This window comes from Aquarana catesbeiana, linkage group LG10 (assembly GCF_042186555.1).
Source record: "Aquarana catesbeiana isolate 2022-GZ linkage group LG10, ASM4218655v1, whole genome shotgun sequence".
Taxonomy (NCBI): domain Eukaryota; kingdom Metazoa; phylum Chordata; class Amphibia; order Anura; family Ranidae; genus Aquarana; species Aquarana catesbeiana.
This window is the reverse complement of record NC_133333.1, coordinates 109480929-109497923: the sequence shown is the minus strand read 5'-3', so window position 1 is coordinate 109497923 and position 16995 is coordinate 109480929. Positions and strand designations below refer to the sequence as shown.

General features: G+C 40.5%; 1 protein-coding gene across 1 annotated transcript in view; it reads right to left on the bottom strand.

Annotated features, from left to right (window-relative positions):
- SIK2 (salt inducible kinase 2) overlaps positions 1–16995 on the bottom strand; it is a 210806-nt gene that overhangs the window by 23652 nt on the left and 170159 nt on the right. The window contains exons 7-8 of the mRNA XM_073602422.1: positions 12787–13007; positions 9096–9248 (exon numbers count right to left, since the gene is read on the bottom strand). Of these exons, the coding sequence (XP_073458523.1) occupies positions 9096–9248; positions 12787–13007 (374 nt within the window). The remainder of the gene's footprint in view (positions 1–9095; positions 9249–12786; positions 13008–16995) is intronic.

Below are 16995 nucleotides of genomic sequence, written 5' to 3'. Positions count from 1 at the left end.
CCAGAGACGCAACAGAAAATTAGATGAAATCCCTTCTTAGAGGAGTTGTCACTGGAACAGGTATCCCCATTGAAAGACTTTCCCTCATTTCTTCTTCTAGGGGCAACTCTAAAATTTTGGATTTTCCCTTAATTTCTTTGGTTACAATGGTCACCAGTACAAATAAGGGGATTCATCTCTCCATTGGGAATTTCGAGAGCAATAAAACCTGGACAGAGGGTCTTAACTAGACTATCCCCAATCTATATAAAAAAAAAAGTCAGCAGGATGTACACAACTTAGTAGAGAACCCAGTAAACTAAGGGCTGCTTTATGTCATGCTGTAATCCAGGCCCATCAGATCCATAAATTTGATTAACTGTAACTGACAAGTTAATTTCTGCTACTTTTAATATACACTGTGTAAATGCTATATAGTGGTAACACTTTATAAAATTGATTTCTAGACTATAAAAGGTATGAGAACCATTTTATTAGCTTCAATCCATTTTTCCATGGTGGAAACACTATTCTGCTTTAAAAATCAATACATAACTGTATGCATCTAATCTAATGAACTGTAACCTTTTGCACACTGCATATATTCAGACTGTCATTCAATGCATCATGTCGCCTACCCATTCCATGTAATATTTCACAGTAAACAGCTGAATCTTTTGACTCATAAAGGTCAATTATTGTTATTTACGTTTATTTCAGAACTAGTCATGCTATGAATAAGGCATTTAAATGTACGAAATGGAGCATCTGCGGTGTTAAATCTAATATGCATACATCTAGTGCCAGATCTAACAGTGTCGGATTATTGTTATATAATTTTACTCAAAAATTACCAATTTAACATACGCTATTAACGTTTGTGTGTGAAAATCGCCAGGATTTTGAAACAGTCAGATAAAGTCAAGGTTATCCAATGACAGCCAAAGTTATTACAGCCGACTTCAAAGTTACTCTGAAGTCAGTCTTAAAGGGCTACTATTGTCTACATAATGAATACACACCATTTAATATAACAATGCACAGAAAAGTCAGCATTTCAGTAAAAATCTTGCTGTCAATATAGTTCTTATACAAATCTGATGAGAATGTGACAGCTACTTCGATCTGACACACAGCTCCAAAATAGACATATGTATTATTTTGAATAGCCTTCCAAAGCTCTGCAATGCATTTAGGACGCGTTCACACCATGTGCAGAGACTTGTATTTTTCTACACCTCTCAAATGCAGTTCTCTGTAAAGACGCACAAAAAATGTGTCCTGTTCATACCACAACACTGATGTCATGTGCATTTTTTTTTTCTGTACAGAAAAATGTATCCTGCTATGGGCTCGTGCATGGTGACCTGCCGTTTTCCATACTGGATAAACACCAGTCACTGCAAGGGCACAAAGAAAACAATAGTTTTTTATGTACACTATTCACACCACAACGCTGTTGGGATGTGCAGTGCTTTGCAATATTCCACACCGCACTGGATGGCACCGCATGTCATTGCACAGCAGCGCTGCTGTGCAGGGTCATGAATGAAGTGCGATGCACTGAAATGTACATCCCTGTCAGAGCCAGCATTATGTTTGCCTGCATGAACCCGGGGTTTTTACCGTACAGGCTAGTGTGAATCTAGCCATATGCCTTTTTTGTATTGTAGTGTAAACAGAGCACATACTGTAGAAAGGCCAAAATATTCTATGCATGTCACTTCTGTGCACTGTGTAGGCACTAGGGGTGTTGAAAATAATCTGCGCATCAATGCATCACGATTCTGCCCTTCCCGATCCGGCATCTATGTGGTATCCAGCGTAATCTATTATGCATGATGTAATTCTGGCTCCTCCCCCGCACAGTAGTGTCTTTGCTTGTGATGACAAGCCACCGACTAGCTGGCTGCGCCTGGCGCCGTGTCCCCGTCACTGGATGATGTAGCCTACTAGGCACCACAGTGCATCTCATTGTGCTACATCCTTTTCCATGCTTTGTGGTAAGGCCAGGTTCACACTACCCGCAGAGGAAAATGCTCCGTTTCTCTCTGAGGGAAGTGTCTGTGCTGGGCAGTCTTTGGGGAACAGTGCCTTACTTTTGTTTTACAAATTTAAAGGACCGTTTTCCCTTTTTTTTTTTTGTTTAACTTTATAGAAACATCACCAAGTGAAATTCCATTTTTATGCAATGAAGCTCAGCTGTGGTGCATAAAAATGCAGGGTGTGACAGAGCTGCGAAGCGGTGCAGAAAATGCAGACATGTTGCAGTGTTTTGCACCGCTGTGCTCCACAGTTGTCAGCTGTGTGAAAGTTTGTATGAAGCACACAGTAAGCCTTTGTTTTTTGTGTGCCCTTGCGGAGCTGCGTTTTTCTTCTGGATGAAAATGCAGCTCTCCGCAAGTGTGAAATGAGTTCCAGTGTGTACTTTAAAAAAAATGTTAAATTTAGTTTTCTTTACATATATTTTTATATGGTACCTAAATACATCTTTATATTAGCTTCAAGGGACCCCTATAAAGCAGGATGCTGACCACTGTTAATTTTGACGTTGAATTTTTATTTAGCTTTACTCAGTCTTTTGACCAAAATGCCATTTTAGTTTTAGTCACCTGCTTTGTTTTAGTCATATTTTAGTCAGCTAAAAGCTCTAGTGCATTTTAGTTAACTAAAATCTCCAATACGCATCTGAACTGCCACTTTCCTCGGAGCTCCTCCTGTCTGTTAAAGCCCCAGCCCCCTGACTAATTGGCAAGCTGTATTGGCTGAGAGATGCAGGCTCCCTCTGGCCTGCTGCCTGGGAGTTCTGGAACAATGCCCTGCAAACCACAGAAGAGGAAAACCTCCATCGGATTCATGTCTGTCTGGATGTGACTTGGTGAGGGTTTGCTCTCCCAGCAAAGTAGCAGTGCTTAGCACTGTGTGAAATAGCAACCTCCCCAGACCACCCAGTTCTCTTCCCTGTGCACACTCACTCCCATTTACTTCCCCAGCCCCACTTGCAGGTCACTTCCCCATCCCTAAAGTATAATGCACCCTGCCCTGTGCACTCCATCACTCCCATTTACTTCCCCATCCCCACTTGCAGGTCACCTCCCCATCCCTAAAGTATAATGCACCCTGCCCTGTGCACTCCATCACTCCCATTTAATTCCCCATCCCCACTTGCAGGTCTTTACGGTTTTTATTTTTAATATGTATTTTAAAGTTGCACTTCTGTTTGTCCAAAAGCAATATTTTTGTTTGTTTTTGAAGCTTGGTTGTATTTATTTCATATATCACAATGGCTATATCTGTGTCTGTAGTGCATTTATAAACTTTAATGGAATACATAATAACATATTTGATTTTTGCTCCAGGAGTTCATAATGAGTTTGGAAATTATAGAGAAATGCTTAAATAATGTATTACAATTTAACTAAACCCATTTGATATTTGTTGCCTAAAATGTACTGGAGATTTTAGTCGACTAAATGAAAATTGGAATTTATTGTCATTATATTTTTCATCAATTGACTTAATTCTAATTTTATTTTCATTTACTTTACGCCACTGAAAACATGCAGCTGACTGCACAGCAGTGACATGAGCTAGTCAAATCGAGTAATGAAAGGGAGCAGCCCAAGGATGACCTCATCTGTAATGTACAAAAATATTGAGGTAAGTATTAAACACAGTAGCAAACAATGCTCATGTATTTCTTTACTGCTCTGAAATGGTAACAGGTCCACTTTAAAATATGTTAAACTACGAGTTATCCTCCATAACAGACAGTCTGTGACCTTCACCAAGGTTGGTTTTACTTCCAACACCATCGAAAAGATGAAAACATTTCATGAATGGATTAGGCAGTACATAGTGAACACAAGCTACTGCGTAAAACCTATTGTTCACGTAACGCTCGGAGACATGAAAGAACTTGCTATGCAGATAAGAGCTTAGATTTTACAGAACACTCTACCCTCCTGTCACATGAAATCTTGACAGCTGCTTTCTTGGATTCCTTGTTCTTTATTAAGAGAGGATTTGCTCAGGACGCTGTGCAACAACCAGTTTATCTTTTATATCACAGTAATTATTGTTATTGACAGAACATTACCTCCTGTTGGTTTGGTTAATAGGCCATGCAGCTCTAGATACGAGTTGGGAATGTAAAGTGAAAAAGGTTTATTACCAAGTCACGCCTAATTTAGACACCGGGATATCTGACAGTCATCTCTCTAAGCTAGAACGATTGTTATTTACGATAATGACCGTTATTTGCCACCATGGGAGCCAATGAGAAGTGAAAATAACTATTGTTATGGCAAATAACATACGCGTTATAGCTTAGTAAACTGAGTTGTGTTTATAAATGGTCAGGAATAGACTGGGCACAATAACATTTTCTAGACAAAAATGGTTAATGAAACAAATGAAAAATATAAGCACGTTGGGGCTTACGTAAGGACAAGAAAATTTTCAGCAACCAATAAGAATCTTTGTTTCAGCATCAACTCTGCACTACAATAATGACAGATAGGAAATAGAGAACACTTTTTCATACAGAAGTTTAACTATTTTTTTTTTGTTTTAGCAAAAAAAAAAGATCAATTTTAATTGAGGCTAGGTTCACACTGCTGCAGTGTGAATTTAGCGCGATTTTGATCCGATTGCGTTGCAAATTTGCATTGCGAATTCTTTGTGTGTTCTTGCGATTCTACTGCAAATTTTGCAATCTATGGAGCTGAATTCGCATTGCACACGGATCAAACTCAGACAGGACCCTTTTTTTACGCAGGTTAAATTTGCAACGCATTGATGTGAACAGCACTCATGGAAAACAATGTTATTAAAATGACTTGCGAATTTGAGCGATCGCAGTGGCTCAAATTCGCAATAAAATTCGCAGCAGTGTGAACCTAGCCTAAAAGAAAGATCTATCCATCACGCAAAGGGAGAACCTGCCTGCATGTATCGGGTCACAGCACTAACCAATCAGCAATTGTCTTATAATTTTCTGACAGCTGCAAACTGATGAAAGATAAAATTTGACTGGCAGATATAGGTTACTATATTTTTAACACCATTAATCCTTGCATGGCGTTACTAGCCAAGCTAGGAGGCATAATCAACATGTTGTTTATACTATTAGTGAGGATCTGCATGAATGGAAGGGGCAGTATCACTATGATATGGTGGCATTTGTTGCTTTATGGCTAGATTATGAACCACAGGTCACTGATTGATTCCTATGATAACTGTATACATTTTTTGGAAATTCAAGCAGTGTAAGTACCTGAATTTGACTTGCCATCAGCCTCTCATAGTAGTAGAGCTTAGATTGGGAGAGTGAGAATTAGCATAAGCAGCCAGTCAGTTCTGCTGCAGAGCAAGGAGCATGCTGATAGGAGGAGAGAGCAGGGTACTAGAGTTATAAGCTCATCAGTTTGCTGCTTCCTCTTTAACTTTGGGGTTGGAGGGGAAACCTGCAAGAGTTACTGAACTGCAGCAAAGAAACATGTTTGACAGAGCTATTTAAATTTTAAGAATGAATGGACAGAAATGCAAATCCTTTGCAGGTAAAAACTCATTTCTGTATTTCTCTGTGTGTTTTGCGGTTTGACAAGCGCTCATCTTTTAGGTATAAGTGCATTGCTGTGATAAGATTAAGAGTTACATTTTAGCCCCCATCCCCAGCTGATTAAATGGGGTTCATTTACTAAAGGCAGAGAGGCGGTTCACGTTGCAAGGAAAGTTGCACTTTCCAAGGGAATTTGCCCCAGAGCTTAGTGAATGAGGTGACGTTTCACTGTGCAAAGAATATCCAATCACATACAAAGAAAATAAAAAAGCACACGATTGGATGATGGCAGTCTGTAGAGCTCCACTCCATTCACTATGCTCTGGGTAAAATCCTTTACAAAGTGCAACTTCCCTTGCAAAGTGAACCATCTGTTTGCCTTAGTAAATCAACTCTAATGCTTTGTTTCTAATGCAAAGCCATGGAAAAAAAAAAATCAACCCCAATGCTGCCTTTAATGCATTGTCTTTTAATGCAAAGCCATGAAATAAAATGTAAAGCATTTACAAAGAGCCACAGAGGAGAAAAGCTGCACAAAGCAGCCAGCCTAGTTCCATTTAGCTCTGTCCATCCCACAATATCTTCGCCGGCCAGTTATAAGTAAGCTTTAAAAATCATCAATTAGAGTGCAATTGCATATTGTTTGTAATCACTGCACACACAAAGAGCCCCAATTTGTATTTTTGAAGGCCAGCTTTAATAAATCGATGTGAAATGGCTAGGCCAATGAGGACTGTTCTTCTAAAAAGAGGAAGAGTTATACGGTCATATATTGGAACATATACATATAAATTTGTCTGGATACATGAATTAATGTGGTCTAAAATTGTTCTCATCTTCAAACTTTTAATCCTTACTGGCTCAGATTGATAGGATTGTATATACGCCCTTCTTCTAGATTCCATGGATCCATGTTGTAGGGGAGCCCAGTGTCTACCAGCAATATCCCAATCTAGGTCAGATCTCAAAGTTTGGAGACTAATTTGCAACGGTAAGGTCAGGTGGCGGCAAGTGCAATAAAAACAAACAGAATTTTCAGGGTGGTGATGCAAAGGTGAGTATAAGCTTACCCACACCAGTTTACCTTCATCACTCCCAATGCAATTTGGGATTAACAGTTTGGGTCTTTCAAATGTCATGCATTCATGACAAGAATGGATAGAGACATGCAGCTCCACACAGACATACTGTACGTGTGCACCTTAATCATATGTGTGTGCCTTTATGCATGCTTTAGAAAAACAGAGTCTTGTTTATTAGTGATGGGGTAGCCAGGCTATATAGTTACACATCACTTCCATTGTGTGCATGTATGTTAAGAAGTAAGTAATCTGCTAAATCCGTCACTCAGAGCTATAATTATAAGAGTTTCCAACATACCCCACCCCTTAATAACAATGTACAAGATTGTTCCAGTAACATTGCCTAACACAGACCGATATTACATAACCAGAACAGGTAGTCTGGTTTTATTTCATTTACTTCAATAGATACTGGGTAAACCTACCTTTTATTGGCTTTTCTTTTACCAGAATTCAAAGACTCTCCAGGCAAAAGGAAAGCCATTTATTGGAAAGGAGTTGAACAGGATACATACAGTATATTATTGCTGCACAGGCTATTTTTCATTCAATATTATTAAAGGCAACTCCACTTTTATTAAAGTGGTGTTCCGGCCGAAATTATACTTTTTAAATAAAAATACCCCTATAATACACAAGCTTAATGTATTCTAGTAAAGTTAGTCTGTAAACTAAGGTCTGTTTTGTTAGTTCATAGCAGTAGTTTGTTATTTTATAAACTTACAGCAGGCCGTGGCCATCTTAAGTGTGGGCATCTGAAGCCAGACTGTATTTCTTCCTGGATCTCATCCTTGCAGATCTCGCACATGCTCAGTGCAGCACAAGCAGTGTAATAGGATTCAGGCCAGGTTTATATAGCAACGGCAGTGTCAGAGGAAGTTGCCGCCCCTTCCCTGAAGGCATTGCAAACAGGAAATGATGCGATGGGCCAGGGAGGAGGAAGTGAAAAATGAATACAGCAGATATACAGTAGGTGCTGAGAAAAAAAATTTGAAAAATATCCAATTTGTTTACAGTGCACAGTTTAGTGAGGGATGCTGAAGAGTTGTAAAGGTGGGTGGAACTCCACTTTAAGGTCCATTCACACACCGGAATGCAGTGCGGGAAACCCAAGTTTCCTGGTGTGAACCAGGACTTAAAGTGGACCTTACCTCTTCCCTTTGCATGGTGATGTAAAATCAACTAATGCTCATTAAAAAAAAAAATGACTTCCCTTTTTTGCATCCACTTCCTGGTTCCCCTGAACTAGACATAGACCTGGCCACATAGAGGTCCAATGGGAAGGCAACATTTCTAGTGTCTTCAGGGAGATCCAGTACCTAGTGCCAAGATTCTGATACTGTGCATGTGCTGAATGGCATTACCTCATCAAAACTAAACTTTCACTTTAAGGCAAATTGTGTTATGTATTTTGGCTGTTTAAGGGTCCATTCATTGAGATTGTGTTGGGTGGCCATTCCAGCAAAATGCCTCGTCTCTCACTGAAAAAAAAGGCAGGCAGGCAATATTTTTTTCCCAGTGCAGCACTGTACAAGGCAATCCACCACTTGTGGTGGTCAACAAAACTTTATGAAATGTTACTCTGACTTTTCAATAAAGTATTTTTTTTTTTTTTAAAGGAACAGTGCGATGCACCTCGGTTGGCGCATCAGTGATGCAGTTGTCCCGCCGCATCTCATTGCACACCAATGGCTGCTATGTAGCGCAGCAGCTGGTATGTACAAGACCCCAACTTTGATGGAACAGTTGTTTTTACTAGGCATCTCAATTGTGCCTCCTCATATCTCTGAATTCTCCCTGACCTCTTAGGCTTTGTGGTTTCACTGTATTGTTGTCTACTTATGGATTATCCTAAGAATATCCTAAAAGACTTGTCTAATAATTATGGGATCTGGGAAAATTTTGTATTAACAGCACAACACAGAGTGATACTGAAAGAAGCACCAGATGGTCAAAGATTGAGACGGAAAGTAATGGGATTTACATCATTTTAGATTTGTTCACCAGTATAGGAGGGTGAGGCATTGTTCAAATATTTGATTTGTATAACTTGTTTTTGGACTTCAACACCATCAGAATTTTTTACAGCTTCTATGGGCTTTCTTTCATTTTTAATAATTCTAGCAGTCTTATGTTTTCTTGCACAGTTATCCCAGTTTTCCTAGTGGCAGGATGACTATGTGTGATGAGTGCACTTTAATGGTGTCATAAATGGCACAGGAGTAGGAGTACTGTAAAGGAGTCAGAAAGGTTTTCATTAGACATTTGTACTGCCTATGCTGCTTTTTATTACAGAAAAAAAAAATCTGCATTATGCAAAGCTGTTGCGGTTTAATTATTTCCCTATGCATGGACTCACTTTCACAATTATCACATTATTTTCATTGTGTTAAGTACAAGGTGTTTACAAAAAAGTTTTTAGTGCAACAGTTTGGACTGGGTTAAAGAAAGATTTAAGAATATTTTTTTACCTTGGCGACTGTCTGCTCAGCAACCGTGCTTGGTCGTCGCTGGCGAGCATCAATCCTAGCCTCTACTGGAAAGCTGCTTCGGTGAGATTTTAACCTCTCCACTAGTAGGTAATAGATAGCAGCAAAGTGATTGTAACTGCGGTTCTGTAAGGACTGTGAATGAACACAAAAAATCATGTTAAAAGAGCTTTACTAGCAAGAAAAATATCTCATGTACTTTCTCATAATAAAGGGGTTCTTAAAAATTCACTGTCTGACTTAAACCACTCTTGTATAGTAACACTGTGATTGGGCTGAGCTTCCTCAAAAGACCAAACACACTCCGCAAAGAGATGTGATCCACTTTTATATATACTGGTTGGCTAGGGATAAATCAAACAAATATTACCAGAAAACAATCTATGAAATCAGTAGCAATAGAGCAATTTCATATCATTTAGAAAAAGGTTCAAAACAAAGTTTTGTGCATTGTTATCAATTATATTTAACATTTTTTAGTGAAAGTATAACCTGGAAGAATATTGTAAGAAGGGACCAAAGACGGCTTAGATGGTGCGGCTTTCTTTCCTGTAACCACGGGAATCCCTCCTGCTGATCTATTGAGGGGGGCACAGGGAGCTGTCCCTGCCGGGAGAACGCAGTGGTATTTGCTAGCGGCTACAGCCATTGGCAATAATCGCATGCAAAATCTGACATTCTGGTTGAACCCACGTCGATTGATGGATCGACTTGGGTACAACCAGCCTGCCCATAGATAATTCAAATCTCAGCTGTTCCCTGCTGAGCTGGCCGAGATTTGAACTGGCAGGGTTCAAGGAGCCAAAAAGCCCTCTACTGAACCAGTGTATAGCACAATAAAGCATTTTTAAGGCCCGTACACGCGAGACAAAAATCGGATGGAAAAATTCGTAAGACGAGCCTCCTGCTGATTTTCAGATCGTTAGTACGGTGCTTTTGACAGCCGATTTCGCTTTTTGGTCAGACAAATGCTGGATGTGTGGACTATAAAATTTTTGTCGGATGTGAACTCAACATCCGATTTTCGTTTTATTAGTATGGTTTTTGTACAAAAAAAAAAAAAAATCGTAAGAGCAAGACTACGCATGCTCAGAAACATACAAAACTATTCAACACATTACGTCACTTCTGACTTTGTATTCTGTCATAGGAAAATTTTCGTATTGTAAGTAACCTCTTCACTTTCGACACAAGACTAGCATGCCACAAAAAATGGGCATGCGGTCATCTGAAAATCTAAGCGTGTGTATGAGGCTTTAGCATAGGTATTCACGTGTCTCATTTCACTATATATATCAAAATTAATAGGATTTTTCCTTTTTCAGGATAGTGGGTGGAGTTGTACACATCATTCCTCTACATCCCTATGGCTAACTGAATATGCAGAAATGCTGGTGTGTCACAAAGATACAGCATACTGGAATGGGACATGCGATATCCTTCTGTTTTAGGAGGCCTTTGCTGTGCTATTTATTGTGAAAATAAGTGTTGAAAGGAATGTATTGAAAGCCAGTGGACTAATGAGTGATCACATGTAATAATGCTAGGTATGGAGCAGATCGGAAGGACAGTAGAGGAATGTGAAGATCAGGCGATTGTTAGACCAGTATTAATAATGAGAATGTTGAACTCCACCCAGATCATAAGTACGGTATCTTAACCACATGAGTCACTTGTAGAACAATTTACAATCATTTCCTTGAGGGTTCGTTCATACTAGGTGCATTGTCATGCACTTTTTAAATAAAATGCATAGATATGAAATAATTGTCATCAATGGAATTTGTTCACACCAACCTATTCCACTGAAGGTCAGTAGAAAAATCAATCTGATATCTGCTTTGTGTACACAGACCATTAATTTTCTATTTAAGTCAGTTTAAATTGAGCCTTTAAAATAATGCAACATGCCTAAAACTCATGTCAGTGCACATCAAGGGCATGCATTCACTCAAGTTCCCTGGAGAAGGTCTTAGATCTCAGGCCCCAGTGCAGCATTTACCTCTGAAAGCACTGTGGATTAAAGTTACCAGGGTGTAAAGCATGAATTGGGTTCACTGGAAGTTCTGGCTGATAATGAATTAGCCTGGCCAAAAACATTTTGTACAGAGAAGACCAGGAGGAAGAGTTTACCATAAAATGACTGATTCTGGAAGTTTGGCTGGATTTTTTGGTTTGGTTTGGATATGATAAAGTGGTTGTAAACCTCAGACATTAAATATGAACAAAGCATATCCTTCCGTAGTGTATACTTGTCTAAATTAGAACAGAAACCTCCAGCAAATTAACAGTTTCAGCTCTGTTCCTGTGTGCAGTGTGGAGGGGGGTGTGTCTCTTCCCTCCAATCAGCTCTCAGAGCTCTCCTCACTGAGCTCTGTAGAGTGTAACTGCAGCTCTCTGCCCCCCCCCCCTTTTTTTAATGTCTCAGACAAGCATATAAATTCAGCACTTTGTCTATCTGCAGTCTTTTCTTCTCTACATATGTTCAAATACAACTTATGTAGGAGGATTTGTGTTCTCCCTTCACTGGGTATATCTAAGGGTTTACAACCACTTTAAGGGTACTAAGACCACTAGACGTGTTGTCAATAAATTGGAAGAACCAACTCATACCAATTATGAGCTTAGTTGAAGGCAGTTTTCGTTAAATAGTGGTAATGGCTGATTTCATACTGCATCCTTCACTAGACAGGCATTAAAGAGACCAAAAAAACCCAATCTTCAGGTCATCTGATCTATCTCAAGTCGAATACTATTGGGATCCATCATACACAGATCATTTCTAAACTTAATGTACACATTCTACATGAATCTCCCAAGCAAATTTCTGACTAAATGCCTAGCAGAACTGAGAAAAGTATAAATGAAGAACAGGTAAAAGACGTGATGAAGTCAAATAAAGATCATAGCTTATATTGATGGTCAATGAATAAACTCAATACAGTAATGTTGTATCAAATGATTTGATAGCGCAACAAATTTACTATTTAGGCATTCTATACAACTTAAAAAATATGACCCAGATGTAAAACCCTCTTTACTGCCATTGTAAATTCCAGTTCCACAACTCTCTAACAATGTTTATAGAGTCCTATTTTAATGGAAAGCTGTGTAACTAAATTTAAATGAGGCCGTTACTCTAGAATATCCCTTTAGAAGATGTTTCTCCATGATTATTTTGTTTCCACTACAAACTTATCTTAAAAGCCCTATATGAATATGGATTTACTTGAGCATTTTTTTTTTGCCAATAAACAAATCTTCAGGTACTTTATCTAAAGCATCAAAACAACTACCAAAAATGAATACTATACTATTTGCTAGATGCAAGTAGGTTGACGCATCACCTAGTTCACAGATATCCAGCAGCCTTTTTCAATGCATTCTCATGGAATTTCAGTTCTTATGTTGCATGGTTTAGAATTTGAAATAAATTCAACAATACAAGTAATATAATTATAATAAATAATAATACATTTGACAAGCTTGTAAGATTCACCATCAGGTGGATAGACCAAGTAATTTACATTTATGTGCAGAGATCTTTCTGGAATGCTTGAGCAGAATAAACTAGTGGGTGATTCAACTTATCAGCCTCAACCTAAAATTGAAATTATTATTATACAATGTTAGTTATGGTATTCTCCTCCCATCCGTTTTTGCTTTGTCTCACCTCTATTGTCTTTTGTTGGTCAATCCCCAAGCTATGCATGAGTCTCAGGACCTGTTCATTGTGTTCTCCAATGGAAGCCTCCTTTTCATGACTCTGTGCATAGAGGACAGGCCGGTGCACTGGGACCTCAGTCATCATCCACTTGTGCTCTTTGATCTGAGCAATGGTCAGACGTTTTGAAGGCTCTAGTACCAGCATCCTCCTAATTAAGTGCTCACATTCTAGATAAAATTGAAAGAAAAAAAAAATATTGTAAGTGTTCTTGGATTGTTTGGTTTAGTAAGATACATTAAAAAGTATCAACCACAAGGAATGGAATAGCACCAAATATTTTCATCCCATTATCATATCAATTTATACATTTTTTGTTTTAGAGAATATGGGGAAGTAAAGTTACTTGTCACATAGGGATCGATTTACAAAAAACTGTACGCCGCAAAATTTGGTGCAGCTGTGCATGGTAGCCAATTAGCTTCTAACATCAGCTTGTTCAATTAAGCTTTGACAATAAGGCTGGGTTCACACTGGTACGACAAATGCTCCGACATTGGGAGCTCATGTTGCATGACATGTGAAAATCAATCTTTCCCTATGGGAGCCGTCTTAACTGGTCCGACACAAGTCGGTCAGACTTTGAAAATGCTCCTTGCACTACTTCGGTCTGACTTTGATTCTACTTCAGCCCATTGAATATCACTGAAGTTGGATCAAAGTCGGATCGCCGTCTTAACTGATCCGACTTTGGCATGTGACTTGTGCTCTGCGGATCTTGAAGGGGAACTCCACGCCAAATTAAAAAAAAAAACGGCATGGGTTCCCCCTCCAAGTGCATACCAGGGCCTTCGGTCTGGTATGGATTTTAAGGGGAACCCCCACGCCGAAAAAACGGTGCGTGGTCCCCCCCAAGATCCATACCAGACCTTTAGCCGAGCACATAGCCTGGCAGGTCAGGGAAGGGGGTGGGGACAAGCGAGCGCCCCCCCCAAACCGTACCAGGCCGCATGCCCTCAACATGGGGGGGTGGGTGGTTTGGGGCAGGGGGGCTCTGCGCCCCCCCACCCCAAAGCACCTTGCCCCCATGTTGATGGGGACAAGGGCCTCTTCCCGACAACCCTGGACGTTGGTTGTCGGGTCTGCGGGCGGGGTGCTTATCGGAATCTGGAAGCCCCCTTTAACAAGGGGGCCCCCATATCCCGGCCCCCCAACCTATGTGAATGAGTATGGGGTACATTGTACCCCTACCCATTCACCTAAAAAAAGTGTAAAAAATAAGACACATTACACATGTTTTTATAGTAATTTATTAAGGCAGCTCCGGCGTCTCTTCTCCCTTCTCCGGCTCTTCTGCCTCCTCCGCTGAGGTCTTCTGCCTCTGCCGGTTCTTCTTCCATCTTCGGGTCTTCTAGCCCTCTCCGGTTCTTCTCCCTCTGTCTTCTGTCTCTGCTGGGTCTTCTCCGCTATCTTCTCGCTCTTTTGCCCGGTCTTCTCTGCGGTCTTCTCCCTCTGTTCTTCTTCCGATGCCGACTAGATGCGCTCTCCCGCTCTAATGCTGGGTGCGCGGTGTGCCCCTACTTATATTGGCATGGGGTGGGGTCACTGGGTGATGGCATCCGGAGGCCCCACCCCTTATGACATCACCGCCCGGGGCATGATGGGGCGGTGACATAAGGGACGGGCCTCCGGTGACCCCGCCCCATTCCTATATAAGTAGTGGCACACCGCGCACCCAGCATTAGAGCAGGAGAGAGAGCGTTGAGTCAACATCGGAAGAAGAACAGAGGCAGAGGACAGCGGAAAAGACCCAGCAAAAGAGCAAGAAGACAGCTGAGAAGACCCGGCAGATGACAGCGGACAGAGGGAGAAGAACCGGAGAAGACTACAAGACATCAGCGGAGAAGAACCGGAGAGGGGAGAAGAGACGTTAGAGCTGCCTTAATAAATTACTTTAACACCGTGTGCGGTGTTTTATTTTTGACACTTTTTTTTCAGGTGAATGGGTAGGGGTACAATATACCTCATACTCATTCACATAGGGTGAGGGGGCCAGAATCTGGGGGCCGGCTTCCAGATTCTGGTAAGCCACCCGCAGACCCTGACATCCAACAGCCAGGGTTGTCAGGAAGCGACCCTTGTCCCCATCAACATAGGGACAAGGTGCTTTGCGGTGGGGGGTGCAGGGCCCCCCCTGCCCCAAAGCACCCACCGCCCCATGTTGAGGGCATGTAGCCTGGAACGGTTCGGGGGGGGCGCTCGCTTGTCCCCACCCTGTTTCCTGACCTGCCAGGCTGTGTGCTTGGATAAGGGTCTGGTATAGATTATGGGGGGGACCCGAATGCTGATTTTTCGGCGTGGGGGTTCCCCTGAAAATCCATACCAGACCGAAGGGCCTGGTATGCTCCCCGAGGGGGAACATGTGCCGTTTTTTTTTATCATTGTGCATGGAGTTCCCCCTAAAGATTCATACCAGACACATTGCCTGTTATTGTCGGGGATCAAAGTCGGATCCCTGTTCATTGAAGTCGGACACATGTCTGACTTCAAGTCGCAGGGCAAAGTCGGATCCAAAGTGGTACGACTGTCGTGTCGTACCAGTGTGAATCCAGACTAAAGCCTGGAATCCGATTGCTTTCTATGCAGAGCTCCACCACATTTTTCAATCTCCAGTTTTAGTAAATCAACTTCGCTGTGAAAATGCAGGAGTGCAATTGGCATTCAGTGTTCTCATCCTCTAAAAGCAAGTGCCTGAACAAAGATCCACATGGCAGGATCTTCAAGCATTATTTTAATGAGACCTGCAGATTTAAACATTTTGAATATTACTTTTGAAATTACGTTACCATAATTGCCATTATATGAGCTTGCAACATAATTGCTATTTGTATGAGCTTATATGAGATTTAATGATTGGGTTTACACAAACTTTAAGGCTGCAGTATTTTAGTGTAGGAGTTTCCACAAATCATAAAAAGCTAAATAATTAAACTGGCTTGAAAGAATGGTCCCAAGCAGTGCAAAAGAGAAAAGTATGTGGAAGGAAGCACGTAGATCAGAGGTTTGCTTGATTTAAACTGGAAAAAATTTACATTTCGCAAAGTCCAGACTCCTTGTGCACATAAATTAGCTTAAAAAAAAAAATCAGAATATATTCCTTTTCCATTTAATCTTATGAAAAGTCCTTATTATTGCTAATGGCAGATGCTTCCTTATTTATATATTTTTATTTTTTATTTTGAAGCTTGTTAAGAAGTTTAATGCCTCCTAATAAAAAAAAGAGAAAAAAGTAAACTGAAGGAAGAATCACAGCTTAGCGTAATTATTACGACAACTTTATAAAATTGGCTGTTACATCCACAGCCCCATTACTTGAACAGATCTGAGCCCAGTGAGATTATTTGTGCAACACAAAAATAAACATTCAGCTGTCAATGAATTATCGTGTCGTAACATGTAGAAAAGGGTTAAATATATCAGAGGAGCCTCGGGGGATCATGCTTTAATGAATCTTCATACGTCACACACGTAGCCTGGGGTCTGTGTTTCCACCACAAAGAATCTGGAGAAAGATTATGGCTTTGTTTCCGTTATTAATCCCGTCTCTCTTTGCTTGTAAACATCAGCAAAGACAGGAGGGTGGATGGATAAGGACGATGATGACCCAGAAGCATTTCTGTCATGATGCTATAAGCTGGAAATCTCAGGGGTAATTCTACAGCAAGGTCAAAAACACAGCTTATTCTACTGACAACTACAGCAATTCACAGGCGTGAAGTTCGATCAGAATTTCAAACATGGATCTGGAAACCGCATGAGACGAGAATTATATATGCGGCTGAAATAAACTGTAGATTAGGTTGTTCGTTAATAAAACTGTAAAAAAGTTAGATTTTTAGGTGCCCTTTTTTGACATTTGGAAACACTTTCTGCACGCTGGAGGACTTTAATTTGAGCATTTCAGTTCAGTTTTGGGCACCAGTTCTCAAAAAGGATATTGGAGAACTGGAAAGAGAGGTATGGAGGAGCTCAGCTACGAGGAAAGATTAGAGGAACTGAATTTATTCTCTCTTGAGAAGAGGTTAAGGGGAGATATGATCAACATGTACAAATACATAAGTGGTCCATATAGTGAACTTGGTGTTGAGTTATTCCCTTTAAGGTCATCGCAGAGGACAAGGGGGCACTCTTTACACCTGGAGGAAAAGAGATTAAATC